Here is a 14850-nt window from a genome sequence, read left to right as displayed (position 1 = left end):
TTAGAAATCTTCTCCAAGTGTCAAGAGGATGGATTCTTCTCCCAAAATTATTTAGAAAGCAAGGAACAATGTTTAGAACTGAAAAATATGAAGGATGGCTGCTAATAAGTCGAGCTTAGGGTATAAAACAATAGGAGACGAGTTGGATCTGTTTCGGATCGAATATGGGCCAAAATCTGCGTCAGAGGCAAAGGACCGATCGATCCAAATGTAAACCGATCGGTCTAATGCTCCCAGGTTTTACTTCTCCATCAGCTTCAACAACTCGTAAGAATGACCTGTCTTCATGAAATCGGGTGTAACGCTTGAAGGCACCGTTAGATTTCCTTGAAATCACTTGAAAATGACAGCTAACATCTGTTGTCATCTTGTGTCAAAATATGAGAAAGATCTAACATCTGTTGTCATCTTGTGTCAAAAATGACATCTAACATCTGTTGTCATCTTGTGTCAAAAATGACAGCTAACATTTGTTGTCATCTTGTTCATCTGATCCCAAACATTTGATACTTCTACTTGAATCTGCATCTCCAAATGTGTATTTGCATCCCAAAACGGCTCATTTTATTCCAAAGCAACCTAAAACCTGTAAAGACTCAATAATGGACTAAAGGACTCTAAAACCACACTTTGACTCAATCAAAGTTATAAAACGAAAGAGAAAAGAAAGACTTAAACCGATAAAAACACAATATATCAGTTCGTCCCAAATTGGCTAAGAATCCACAAGCATTGCTAAGAAGCAGTAACTGGGTTGTCTAGTGTTGCTTAGGCTCAAAATAAGTTAAAATACATTGCATATGATTTATTACAAGTGCTAGATATGCATGAAAAGTTTTTAGAAAGATGTAGAAAGTCCTATTGAATATTCGTCCCAAATTAGCTAAGAATCCACAAGCATTGCTAAGAAGCAGTAACTTGGTTGTCTAGGGGTTGTGTTAGAGGTGGATGCGGTCTTTCCTTCCATGTACTTAATCTTTTTGTTTAGAGCATCGAACTTTTGGCTGAGGTCATTGGAAGAACAATCAACATGGTTCCGAATCTCTGCTAACTTCTTGGCTGTCTCTAGGTTTCCATTGGCTTAGCCCCAAAGAAGTTGGTGGAGCATATTCTTCACGTCTTGATCGGGTGCTGGAACAACTTTGGGTTGTGGTGCAAAACCAGGAGGTAGAGCCATAGGTTGTTGATAAGCACCTTGGGGTCGTTGTGGAGGCACAAAGGTTTTCTTGTGATTATAAGCAACGAATGGCTTGTTTTGAAATTGTTGTTTACGTGGAGGGTCGACTTGATCTTGAGGGTTAGCGACATTGGTTCTTCTATTGGACAGATTCAGGTTGGCTTTGTAGTTGTTGTAACTCTCTTGGTAACCCCCCTTATTCTGAACATACCTCACTTCTTTTGTATTATCACCATCCCCCTCTTGAGGTTGGAAGAGTTCCTCGTCGTGGACAAAGTATACACTCTTCTTCTGGTTCATCAAGAGCTTATATAGCTTATTATTAAGCGCCTTCATATCTTTCGTATATTTCTCCTCTGGATTGGTGTTACCTCTAACGGTTTTGTCATAATCTTCATTATATGTGCTATCAGACTGCGCAAGGTGTTTAACAAGTTCCCAACCTTCATCGACATCCTTATTGAGAAATTTCACATTGCTAGCTGTATCAAGAAGCAGCTAAAACTTGGGTAAGACTCCTTAGTAGTGATTGGACAAGCGGGCAATGATTTTTCCCACTAATGTGCTTTATCCCCAAGGGAGAATGAGAATAACATGAGTTTGAACCCATCTTCACTCACATCATTGATCTTAGTCAGGCGACACAGCCTATCAAATTCAACAAGATGGTCATGAGGGTCTTCCATTGGAAGCCCATGGAACTTGTTACCCTGAATCATAGAAATCAAGCTCCATCTGATCTCAAAGTTGTTATTCTAAACCGCGGGAGGCACGATCCATTGACGAGCAGTGTGATTGCAAGGAGCATCACCAACTCCAATGCGTGTTGGTGCTCTCGCTTGAGGGTCCATCGCCACTTGTTGCTGATCTACCATAGCGTGCTCGTGTTGTTGACGGAGTTGTCGACGCAGACGGTCAATATTTTCGAGGGAAATCAAGTGTTGATTACCCTTTGATCTGGTTTTCATGCAAAGCTTTAAGGAGATGCTCGATCAGTAAACAATCAAATTAGTAATTGAAGTAAAAAGAACTTAATCCTGAAAGTGTTGTTATCCTAATTGGAACAAACAAACACTCAAATGGCAGCATCGCCAAACTGAAACTAGGATTTTTATCCTTTGGGTTTATCGATCCAAATGGGTGAGATGTAAACAAGCAGGATGCAACGGAAGATAACAAGTTAAGTCAAGAAATTTAAGAGTTTGGATTATCAACTCAAATGCATTAAAGTAAATGAAAGAACGGAACTAAGGATCTAAGAACAATACTAAAAGCAAGCAAGAACTATAGAGGCAGAATTAAATCTGAAATGAAACAAGTAAACAATCAGATGAATAAAGGTCTCAAGGATGGGTTAATGAATCCTCTTAATCTCAATAGGGTGCTTAACATTTACTCAAAAAGATCTAATCCTAGACAATGAACCACTTAAACTAATCAATCCAATTTCTTAGCAGAGATTATCAAATCTAAGGCAGTTCTTTATCTCCATTCTCATTGATGAACCATGTATTAGATATGCATAAAGATCAAGCTCATTAATGTCAATTTACTACTCAAACAACTAATCTCTTAGGTTAAGCAAGTGAATCTCTGGCATTAGTAGTGGTTCAGACATTTCATCAAACACATTTTGGGTGCTAAAATGTCTAAGACCTAAATCCCACATGATCAAGGCAGAACTAGCTATTTAAACTCTAATCCAGAAGGGATCTATTGAGATCTAAGCTTAAACACCCCTAGAGATTAAGATTCTTCACTAACCTATTCCATCCTCAAGAACCCTAATTCACTACCCAGAAAACATAATCACAAATTCAAACCCAGAAAACTCTAAAAGATGCTAATTAGATAGATCAAGATGTAAAAAGAAATTCACAATAAAGATTCAATAACAAACTCCACATAGATCAAAAGATATTAAGATTACAAGTTTTTTTTATGTTTAGGAAGCTAAAGCATAAAACACTTAGAGAAAAATCTAGAGTTTTACAAATGAGGGGAAGATGTCTATTTATAGTGAGAGAGAGGAGCCCTTGTTCACTAGCAAATATAATAAAAAGTCGGTTGCAAGTGCTCGATCAACCAGCTCGGTTGTGCATTCGATCGGTCTGGTAAAGCAGCATCAACGGGTGATTGATTGGGTTGACTTATGGTCCACTCGTGTAGTCACTCGATTCCTTAGATCAGATACCTTGGCTCAAACAGATGTAAGATAATCACTTGGTCGGTTGCTGGTGTTCGATCATAATGCTCGGTTGTGCACTCGGTTGGTCTGGTCGAACGGCACACTCGGTTGGTCTGGTCGAACGGCATGATCAGGTGCAAGATAATCACTCGATTGGTTGGCTCCATTTTGCTTATTTTTCCTTTGAGAAACAATCTGTTTGGACAATGAAAACTACAATGCATGCAAATGCAAACCCTGTAGTCTACAAGTGAAATAAAACAACGAGAATATGCGTAAACGAACGAGCGATGATACCTAAAATGACATAAACGATGCATAAAACCAGAGTTAAAATTTCTAAAATCCAGACACATCAATCATCCACTACAGAACCCTAAAAACACCACCACATCGTCTCTCACGTCGACAAAACTAGAGAACAGCCATATAAACACAATAAAACATCAAAAATCACAAAGGAAATCAATCCACACATCACATAAACACAAATCACACAATCTTAACGCTTAGATAAGCAATGGTCACTCTCTCACCTTGATTTGGGTTGAAAGGAAGAAGGGAAACAACCAGGAATACACCACAGCAACCCCTTCCCACCCCAACAACCACTAACTCATCCATTTCCTTGATAGAACACCCAAGAACAGCCCTTCAAACCTTTAGAAAATCCTTCACAAGCCTCACCTTAGCACCTTAGGATGAATTTCCCACTCTCTATTTTTTCTCTCCCCTTTTCACAAAGCGACCAAACTCCCAAATGAATAGAGAACGACTGACTACCTGTTTAAGTCGAGTTTTAGGGTTTCTTCTAAACCGACTCCCTCAAACCAATAGTTAAGCCCAGATCGCCCAAACCACCAAAAATTGGGACACAAGCATTACAATAGTCATGAGCAGTCATTGAGTTAAAAGTTAAGGGTAACCATAGATACCAAATAGGGATAGTATCCACTGGAATACCAAAAGCAGCAACCATAACCATGTTTTCGTTACCCCGACCTCCCACATAGTTTGCTGACTCATTCATATTAACAAGTAGCCTCGAAGTCCGCGAGTAATCCAGCAAAATAGACATGATCTCCCCTAAAGAAGAAGGAGACCCATTTGTGAATACGAAAATATCATCTACAAAGGATAAATGGGTGACCGGAACTTGCTCATAGCGATTGTGACGTCCGATCCTTTTTGACAAAGCCGCACTATCTAGAAGTCGGGACAGAACATTTTGCACCATCCTAAATATATAAGGAGAGAGAGAGTCACCTTTTACTTATACCTCTACTGCTCCCAAAAAAAACCTCTAGCTCACCATTAAGCACCACAGAGAAAGAGACCGTCGAGATACAAGCGTAAATCCAGTTAGTAAAAAATCCGGAACGCCTTAAAAAAAGATACAATAAAAGGCCACTGGACAGTGTCAAACGCTTAAGAGATGTCAAACTTGATAACACTGCAAGGTTTAATGGAATCCTTGTGAGAAGAACATTTTCAAGACAGGACTAAAATGTTATTATATTTTTGCATACTACATGTTAATATCTATCTATTTAAATGATTATTAAGTTTAAAAAAATCTAAAAAATATCAATAAAATAATGATCTAGTCTTTACTATATAAAAGTTGAAATTACAAGTTCCTAAAGATATCCACATAGGATTTGAAACGACCAATCGTTGTTAGCCATCTCACTGATTAACATGTTTTCTATCTCATTAATTAAAAATTTTAAATTCTAAAATTTATATACAAATATATTAATAAAAACGAATAAAATATATATAGGAAAAATAGAAATATAAACTTTTGAAAATAATAAATGGAATATATGAAACTTCCAATCTTCGTATATAATAATGAATATAATTTTTTTTGTTATCATTGAATATAAATGTTAGCCATCGATTAATTATATTTCTTACACCAAATAAAGGTAAATTTTGTGAATACTAGTTGTGATAATGGCGAGTCGTGTCTTTTAAAAATTTAATTTTTTTTTCTTTTGTGTGTTACTGGAAATCGTAAAAAAAAGAAAGTAAACCCCTAAATCATGACCGCTTCTTAAGTCCTTATAAAAACTTTCTATTAGATCAAAGGTATTCAAAAAGTGTTGTTAAGCGGAGAAGCTGCGTACAAGACGCTGAACCGAGAGCACAAACAGGTCAATCGTTTATTCGGAAAAGCTATAATCAATAAGCTAATAGATGATTACAACTACGCCTGGGAGATATTGGAAGAGTAAGCGAAGAGAATGCAAGATACCGGTAAAAATGTTGCATCAAAGATTATAGATATGGAGAAAACAGTAGAGAGTTTACGTGATGAAGTAAAGATGAAAAGAGAGGAGATAGAAAGCTTGATTGATAAGTAAAGAACAAGTGTTACAGAGAAGGAGAGTTAGAAGCTAAGTATTTATAGGAACAATTGCTCGAGTCACAAATCTAAACGTAACGAAGTATGATCAAAGAGATCAGAGAAAGTGAATTCAACAAGATAAAAGTGATAATAATCCTTGTCTGAAAAACTTGAGGAGAAGCACAAAAAATATGTGGAAAAGGGTGGTTAATTATTTGACAAAAATGCTTTTAATGGCGAAAAAGTGTGTGGTAGAGATGAAGAAAAAGAAAGAATAGGTGGAGAAGAAGTTTGAAAGTCATGCAAGATAAGAGGAAAGAAGCAATGAGAAGTTGAAGGAGATATTTTTAGTATTAAGATAAAAGAAAAGAAGAGTGATAAAATCGATGTGTTTATGTATCGAACAACGTAGAGAATATTGTGAGTATCTTAAAGAAAAAAAAAGATAAAAGAAAAGAAGAGTGATAAAATCGATGTGTTTATGTATCGAACAACGTAGAGAATATTGTGAGTATCTTAAAGAGATTTTGTCCAAAATGGTTATGGCAAGAAGACAAAGACGACCACAACGAGCAATTCAAGTAACAAGGTTTTTCTTTTCATTATCCGTATACGATTTTTATTTAGTTTTATCAAAAATATCTTTGTGAAAAAGATATATGATATTTAAATATATAAGAAAGTATATATGTCTTGAAAGAATCAAAGATAAAACATTACTGTTGCATATTATATACTAATTTAAAAAGGGAAAAAACCCAAAAAAATACATGGTTTATTATTTTTTTGGAAGTTTAAAGGGGGAATTTTAAAAATACCTCTTTCCAATACTACTTTTTAAAAATGCCCCTCTTTCTAATTTTATCAAAAACTATAAATTTTGAAATTTATCAAAAGCATATGTGTAAACTTATATTTATAGACACAAGTTATCTTTATATCTGTGTAAATTTATATATATATTTCATTAATACTGTATAAATACCTTTTAAAAACCTTTTAAAAATCATTTAAAATCCTAATAAAAACTTTGTAAACCTTTTAAAAACCTTATAAAAACATTATAAATGCCGTTTAGAACATTTTAAAACCTTATAAATATTTGGATTTAGTCTCCCTGTAGTAATGATGATCTCGATGTACCTTATTAACCATATAAAAGTTTATAATTTTTCATATTTGAAAAGGGGTGTTTTTGAAAATGGATAGAAAATATGGGTATTTTTAAAAAAGGTACACCAAAAGGGGTATTTCTCAAAAATTCTCAAGTTTAAATCTAAACATTTTTTTTGGAAGAAAAATACATGAACTAATTAACGGTTGTTATTTTCATACTCACGCTCTCAAACAAAAATAAAATTCCAATTTTAACCTTACCATTTAAATTAATTATTGATGTTTAAATCATGTGGCAATAATTTCTAATTTTACTTGATGAAATTTAATTTTAACTCAAAAAAAAATTAGTATTCATATATTTTTACTATTATTATTTATTTGAAAATAAAAAATAAAAAATATTACAGAAATCTAAAAAAAAAATTTTACTCAAGTGTTATTGGAAAAAATTGTAACCAAAACTGATTTGAAATAACCTAAAATTTTTGTAAGTTAACTGATTTGAATAATTGATTTGAATTTGAATTTAACCTAAAATAACTGATTTGAATTTCAAAAATACCCATTTTCTAATACCACTTTTTAAAAATACCCCTCTCTCTAATTTTATCAAAAAGTCACAATAAAATTTGAAATTTATCAAAAAAATATGTATAAACTTATATTTATAGACACAAATTACCTTTACATGTGTATAAATTTATATATATATTTCATAAGTACCGTATAAATACCTTTTAAAAATCATATAAAAAGCTTATAAAAACTGTGTAAATCTTTTAAAAACCTTATAAAAACCATATAAATGCCGCTTAGAACCTTTTAGAACCTTCTAAATATTTGGATTTAGTCTCCTAGTAGTAATGATGATCTTGATTTACCTTATCAACCATATAAAAGCTTATAATTTTTCATATTTGAAAAGGGGTATTTTTGAAAATGAATAGAAAAGAGGAGTATTTTTAAACAGGGGTACACCAAAAGGGGTATTTCTCAAAAATTCTCAATTTAAGCAAAACTAAGATTTATTTATAAACTTTCTTTCTATTTACTTTCTTTAATTTTCATAAATTGATTAGATTTTCTTTTATTTTATATTTATTGTTTAATCATAATAGTAAAACAAAAAATTTCAAAAAATTTCTTTTTAGTTAAAATATAATTCTTAACAAATAAAAATAAAAGTTATTGCCATATCATTTAAAAGTTACCACCATATCATTTAAACATTAATTCAGCTGGTAAGGATAAAATTCGAATTATATTATTGTTTGAGATCGTGAGCATGAAAATAACAACATTGTATTTGTTTAGGATTTAAATTAGAAATGTTAATTAGTATATGTATTTTTCTTCAAAAACAAAAAGTTCAGGTTTAAACGTCCAAAAAAAAAATAAACCATGTATTTTTCGTGTAAGATATAAATATACGTGCGCTAACCTAGTACCCTGTAAAACCTTATAGTATATGACATCAAATGAGCATTTCTCAAAAACTATCTTGTTTTAAAAGCATAAAAGGAAGACTTGAATTACAATGCAAGAAAAAGAAAAAAGAAAACACCATTTACATCACAAATACATGTTCGAGTGAAGTTCTTTCTGGAATCAAAGCTCCAACAGATGAGATAGAAAAATAGAGTTAGATGTATGAATAGCTACTGAAGTTAATTATGTGACTTCTTCTTTGACAAGAACATAAAAAACCGGGGAAAAGAAAGCTTCTTCTTTTTCTTTCCAGATTTGGTCTGTGGGGATTGATTGGTTTCAGAGTTATCTTCTGTTCCATATGAGTCACTTGGGCTGGAGGCATAAGCAACAGTTTCAGGTGATTGTTCCAACTTACTTAGCTCCTTTCCTCCTTCAAAGCTACCTTTTTGGCTTTTCTCAGTGTTTACTCCATCACCAGCCTTTCTCTTCTGTTCATGCTCTGCCCTCCATTTCCTGAGCTCCTGTTCCACCCCCAACTTCCCTTCTTTAGCCTTCTCAGCCTTTTCAGTTGCTTCTTTTAAAGCCTTCTTTCTCGCATCCATGTCTCTGTTTACCTCTTCCAACTTCTCCAAGCTTCTCATTTCTGTTTCTTTAGCTTCCTCGATCCTTGAAACCGCTGCTGCTACTCTAGCGTTTGCCAGTTCTTCTGCCTCGTGAGCGCGTTTGCTGAGCTCATAGTACTCTTCTAAGGAAAGTGTAACGCTTAGTGGAGAATGGATGTCATTCGCTTTCAGTGTTGATTCACTCTCCTCCAAAGCCTTGATTGCGGCTAAGGCCAGCCTCTCTGAAGCTTTAGCTGCCTCGATTTCCTTTTGAGCAGCAAATAGCCTGCTCTCCATTGTACTTGCTCCAGCTTTTGCTTGATCTGAATCTTCTTTCGCCTTTCGTAGCTCCTCACGAGCAAGTTCAGCAAGCGACTTTGCTTCATCAGCTTCTTCTGCTGCTTGCTGAAGTTGCTTAGGTAGCTCCACCATTTTATCTCTCCCGTCTTTCTCCTTTGACTGAACTAAAGCAATTTCCGATCTCGTTCTGTCAATTTCAGCCTCTAAAGAAGCAACTGCTATGGAAGCCATTCCTTCTCTTTGTTTGATTGAGGCAAGAGCAGACTTTTCTTTCTCCAGTTCCAGTTGTAAAGCAGAGGAGGCTAATTTCAAGCAATTCACTTCAGCAGCTGCTTTTTCGATATTGACATTGACTTCTTCAAGTTCCTTCTTTGCAGAGGCAACAGCTGCATGTAAATCAGGATGGCTCATGTTTCCTGTCGAAGCATCGCTCTTTGTGGTTGAGTCACACGCTTCCTGTTTTAGCTTTGATTCCATATAAGCTACCAATTCTGCCTTCAAATCAAGAAGCAGCGCTGAAGCAGTGTCAAGCTTTGATTTTAGGTCCTTTGAAGAATTTATCTGTTGGTTAAGTTTTTGAAGTTCTTCTTCCGCTTGCTTCAGTTCCTTCTCCCAACGGTGAGTATCCTGGTCTCTGGCCATGGCTGCTCCAATCCTCTGTTCTTCCGCCTCTAAATGAGAAGCATGTGCTGATTCCAGTGACTCTTTTGTAGCTATCAGCTCTATGGTGAGTTCTTCAACTGTCTTCTCAACTTCTTTTGATGCCAACATTGCTTCTTCTACTTTCTTTATAACCAAATCTTTATCTTGCACCAGCGCATCATATTCCTTGTGCAGAGTTTCTAGCTCATCCTTGACAGACGACAACTCTGTAATGGCTCTCGTATGCCTCGCCTTGGCCACCTCAAGCTGCGCTTTAGCTGCAACACTGGCATCTTCAGCTATTCCTTGTTCCATCTCCTCAACCCTTAGCTTAGCAAGCTCTGAGTCCTGCTTCGCCTGTTGTTCTTCTGTTTCCGCCTTCTCCAAATTAAGTTTCAACTGTTCAATCAGTCTCTTTGTGCTTTCTAGCTCTTTAAGCACTTTTAGTTTCGCAGCCTCAGCGGTTTCCGAATGTGTTTTGTACTCAGGAATCTCATCATGGATCTTTTTAAGCTCTTCTTCTATAAGCTTGCGCCTCTGCAGAAACAGAAACATACACAAAAACATATCAACAAGAAAGGCAACAAAACAAGAAATAACCTTTAGTAGAATACCTCTACTGCTTGCATTCGGTGAGATTTCCAGTCTGTAATTCCTCCAAATTTTGAGACAGCTTCTTTAACAGATTCGAAAGGCGCAGCGGTATCGATTAAACCTCTATGTGCGTCCACATTTTTCGGCTCCACAGCGCTCATCCGTGACCCACCATTTCTTGATGTACCCACCACAGCCTCAGTAATCTTAACACTAGGTAAACCAATCTCATTTAACTCTGACACTTCTTCTACGATCGTTGCATTCAATGTATCTTTTTCCGTTAACCCCGCAGAACTTGCAGCATCAGAAGCAGAAAATGTATCATCGACATTTTTCGCATTGCCATTTCCAGTTGAGCTATCAGTTTGAGATAGTTGAGTCTCTTCATTATCAGTTTGAGATTGTGGAATATTATCAACCTTTGAAACTGAACGTAAGTTAGATTCTTGACTGGCCAATTCAATCAACTCAGGGTTTAATGTTGCAGCAACATCACTAACAATATCTCCACTAACAGTTTCTTCAGGAGTTTTTAAGTCCTCCATTAGCCTGTAACCTCAAATTACGACCAAAACAGAAAGACTAATTCAGAGAAATTGAATATAAACATATCGTTGATTATCAAATTCTCGTTTCAGTGTAACATACTCTAATCGAATAAATACGAAATTCAAGAATCAAACATACTCTAATCAAGATCATCGGAGTTTCATCTTTGTCTATAATTAGCAATTACAGGATTTAATATGATAAAAGAAAAATCAAATTCTATATTCTCCAAGTGACGAAAAAAAATTACAACATCGGAACCTAGGAAACACACAGTTCGATTAAGCCGACAAAAAAAAAACGGAGAAAGAAAAAGTCTTACAGGAGGAAGATGAACAAGGTCGATGATGATCGGAGGTAGTAGAAAAAATTAAATTTATTATTCAAAAAAAAAAATATGTTCAGACAGAAACTAGGAAGAGATAAAAGCGGTCGGAAAGACAAATGATGAAGCTATATCTCTCTCGTCCTCATCTTCTTCATCCATCTGTCATTCTCTCTTTCTCATAATTTTCGGTTTGTTTGTTTCTATTTTTTTTTTAAGTTTGATTACTTAATAATAAAGAAAATTAGTGGCTTCTTTTATTGAGTAGACGTTCATTGGTCCACGTATAAAAGTAGATAAACCAAACTACTTGAACCTAAAGAATAACAAAAAAACAAAAATGGGTACGATTTAGTATTTTGCTAAACAAAATGGCTGGCATAAATGAATAACAAAAAAACAAAATGGCTGGATTAAATGGAGAGGGTCGCCTCAAATTTTTAGTTATACTGAACGTCTGAAGTCTGAACCAATATAATCTTTGATTAAATCTATATATATAAACTTTTTCTCTCTTCTCATGATGTCACCTAAACATACACCTAAGCCACATTTTTGTTTAAACATTAAAATAAATTAAAAACATTCATTTAATGTATATTTGTGTTACTTATTTAATTAATAAAAAGTTTATATAAATAAAAATAAATTATGTAAAAAAATGAAATGTTAAAATAAGAAAAACAATACTTTAATTTTTTATTGGTGGTAATAATATAATTCAACTTTCATTTTAAATTGATCATAATTTAATATTTTAAATATGTTACTGAGTTTTAGAATGGAAGTAAAATTTAAGGTTATGGTAGACTAAAACAACATTTATGTAATTGTATATATAAAATTATAAAGAGGAAAAAAATGAAAGTGAAATATTAGTTTATAACATGATCAAAAAGAAAAAAAATGATATTTCATAAATTGAATCAAGTGCTTTTAATCCAAATTTGAATATTGAAATATAATAATTAAAGAGAAAATAATTATAATACTTTTTGAAAATTAATTAAAAAAAATAATAAAATATCACAATATAAATAAAAAATCAACGAAGCAAAATTATAAACCTCCCGCGCGCGGAGCGCGGTTCAACTGGTAGTATATATAAAAGTAAGGTTTCACTCTCTCTTTATTACTCCATTTGATATTTATTTTTAATTAAACCAAAACTGCAACACAATTAATCATATATATTAATTCATACTTTAAATCTACATTTTACTACTAAAATTATAACTGAAATTACATAAATTGTGAATTGACTATTTGTTTTTTCCATCCAATTTCAATTAACACACAATAAATTATAATATAACTCATCTAATTCAATTATTTTAGAAATGTAACTTACATCACTTCATAGCCTATAAAAATCATTCTCACATCATCCTCCACCATATCTCATATACTAAATATTTTCTTTGTTTTTTCTTTAATGTTCTTTGCTTCTTGCATGGTTTGAAGATTCAAGGGGGAATTTCAAAAATACCAATTTTCCATACTACTTTTTAAAAATACCCATCTTTCTATTTTTATCAAAAAGTCACTATAAATTTTAAATTTATCGAAAAAAATATGTGTAAACTTATATTTATAGACACAGATTTTTCTTTATATGTATGTAAACTTATATATATATATATTTAATAAATACCATATAAATACCTTTTTAAAACCTTTTAAAAATTATTCAAAAACCTTATAAAAACTTTGTAAACCTTTTAAAATCTTATAAAATACTTCTAAATGCCGTTTAAAATCTTTTAAAACTTTATAAATATTTGGATTAGTCTCCCAGTAGTAATGATGATATTGATGTACCTTATCAACCATATAAAACTTTATAATTTTTCATATTTGAAAAGGGGTATTTTTAAAAATGGATAGAAAATAAGAGTATTTTTAAAAAGGGGTACACCAAAAGGGGTTCTCAAGATTCAATTAAGATATCATTGTAAGAGATTGATTATATATTTGGTTTTACTATATTTTACTTTTTCCAAATTTATATCTTCTTTGGTTTTTATGTACTTCTTCCTTTCTCCATTTTTTCTTATATTTTTGAATGTATATAATACAAATGTATAATAATAATTTATGGCTATAATAATATTATTTTATCAACGGAGATTCAAAAATATTGTCCTTACTATCGTACAATAAGAAAATCAAGCTAAATATACATGTATATTTATTTTATTCAAAAAGTATGTATTTTTTTGGCAAAAGAACTTTTTTATATAATTATCAAACCAATTTGTAAGACATTCTTTTAAAGATAATGATCATTATATTTTTCTTGTGATTAAAAGTTTAGTAATATAAATAACATTATGATTTTTACTTGATTTTATATCTAAACAAATTTTGATATTCAGTTTTTAATCTATTATACTACAAGGATAAAAAATTATAACTAAACCTAGAGATATAACTTAAATTAATAGGAAAATAAAAAGAGATTAAAAATAAAATTATTCTTTGGGATTTTCTCAAAATCTTTTGATTGCACTTCATATGATTTTATAGGAAATATATAATTTGTTACTTTCAACATAGTTTAGATTTAATTACTAAATAATTTAGGTTATGTGTGAGTTGATATGAAAAAAAAAACATTTAAAATCATAGTAAATTAATATTTTTATCATTAGCAATATTATTGTTTTACGTAAAAATGCTCAAAAGTACTAGAGAAAATTACTATAAAAATTGAACAATAAATCAACGACTAAATTCAATAGATATCGATGTATGCTTCTATTGTATATATGATTTAAATAAATAAAGTGAAAAAAATATCATTGATATTAAAATTATTTATTCTATTTCTTTATAATTATTAAATAAATTTAAACTATTAACTTAATATACAACAACCTGCGCATGCGCGGGACATTACCTAGGAGTACATGATCAAGAGATGTATAATAATTATATTATGAGATTTTACCTTCGAGATCAAACAACTTCTTGCACCGAATTGCAATTAAGAAATTTTTGAGCATATAAGAATTTACTCAAAAGAGATAAGTTCTTCCTTTATGAAATGTATTTTTTCATATTTTTAATATAATAATTAGGGATTTCAAGAAGTGTAAGCTAATCTTCAAAGCTTATGAAACATCATATTCTTGGCATTAAAACATTTATAGTTAAACATCGTGATTAAAATCATGTAAATAATATGTAAAATAGTTTCTCTTAACATCATGATAAGTTTTTGACCATATATAAATTGGTTTCTTTTACTTAGTAAAGATTCAACGTTACTAAATCATATTTCAGGAAAAACAAAAAGAAAAAATAATTTAAAAAGGGAAAAAATTGGCTGAAATCCGTCAGGCCCTGGGGAGAAAAATGAGCCAATTTTTTACCAACAATGTTGGGGAGAGGTCGGTGCGTCGGTCACTCGTTTTGTGCTGGATTTCTTTGAGTCAGGGCTGTTGCCAGCTGAGACAAACGATGCTCTTGTTGTCCTAATCCCAAAGGTCTTGAAGCCGGAGAAAATCACACAATTCAGACCTATAAGTTTATGTAATGTTTTGTTTAAAACTATTACTA

At 32.4% G+C, this 14850-nt stretch overlaps 1 protein-coding gene across 2 annotated transcripts; it reads right to left on the bottom strand.

Moving 5' to 3' along the window:
* Positions 1-8387: 8387 nt before the first annotated feature.
* On the bottom strand, positions 8388-11473 carry LOC17888148 (protein WEAK CHLOROPLAST MOVEMENT UNDER BLUE LIGHT 1). Of its 2 annotated transcripts, none has more exons than XM_023783843.1 (3): positions 11284-11473; positions 10430-10968; positions 8388-10352 (listed from the first exon to the last, which is right to left on the bottom strand). In XM_023783843.1, the coding sequence occupies exons 2-3, from the start codon at positions 10955-10957 to the stop codon at positions 8508-8510; spliced, it is 2373 nt and encodes a 790-aa protein (XP_023639611.1). In that variant the 5' UTR covers positions 10958-10968; positions 11284-11473; the 3' UTR covers positions 8388-8507. The 2 variants fall into 2 exon arrangements, with proteins under 2 accessions (XP_023639611.1, XP_006293713.1); XM_006293651.2 differs by having other exon boundaries at positions 10430-10961.
* Positions 11474-14850: the final 3377 nt, after the last annotated feature.

The sequence above is a fragment of the Capsella rubella genome, unplaced genomic scaffold, assembly GCF_000375325.1.
Source record: "Capsella rubella cultivar Monte Gargano unplaced genomic scaffold, Caprub1_0 scaffold_4, whole genome shotgun sequence".
In the NCBI taxonomy this organism is placed as follows: domain Eukaryota; kingdom Viridiplantae; phylum Streptophyta; class Magnoliopsida; order Brassicales; family Brassicaceae; genus Capsella; species Capsella rubella.
Note: the sequence above shows the minus strand (reverse complement) of the source record. Positions and strands in the feature narration are given on the sequence as shown.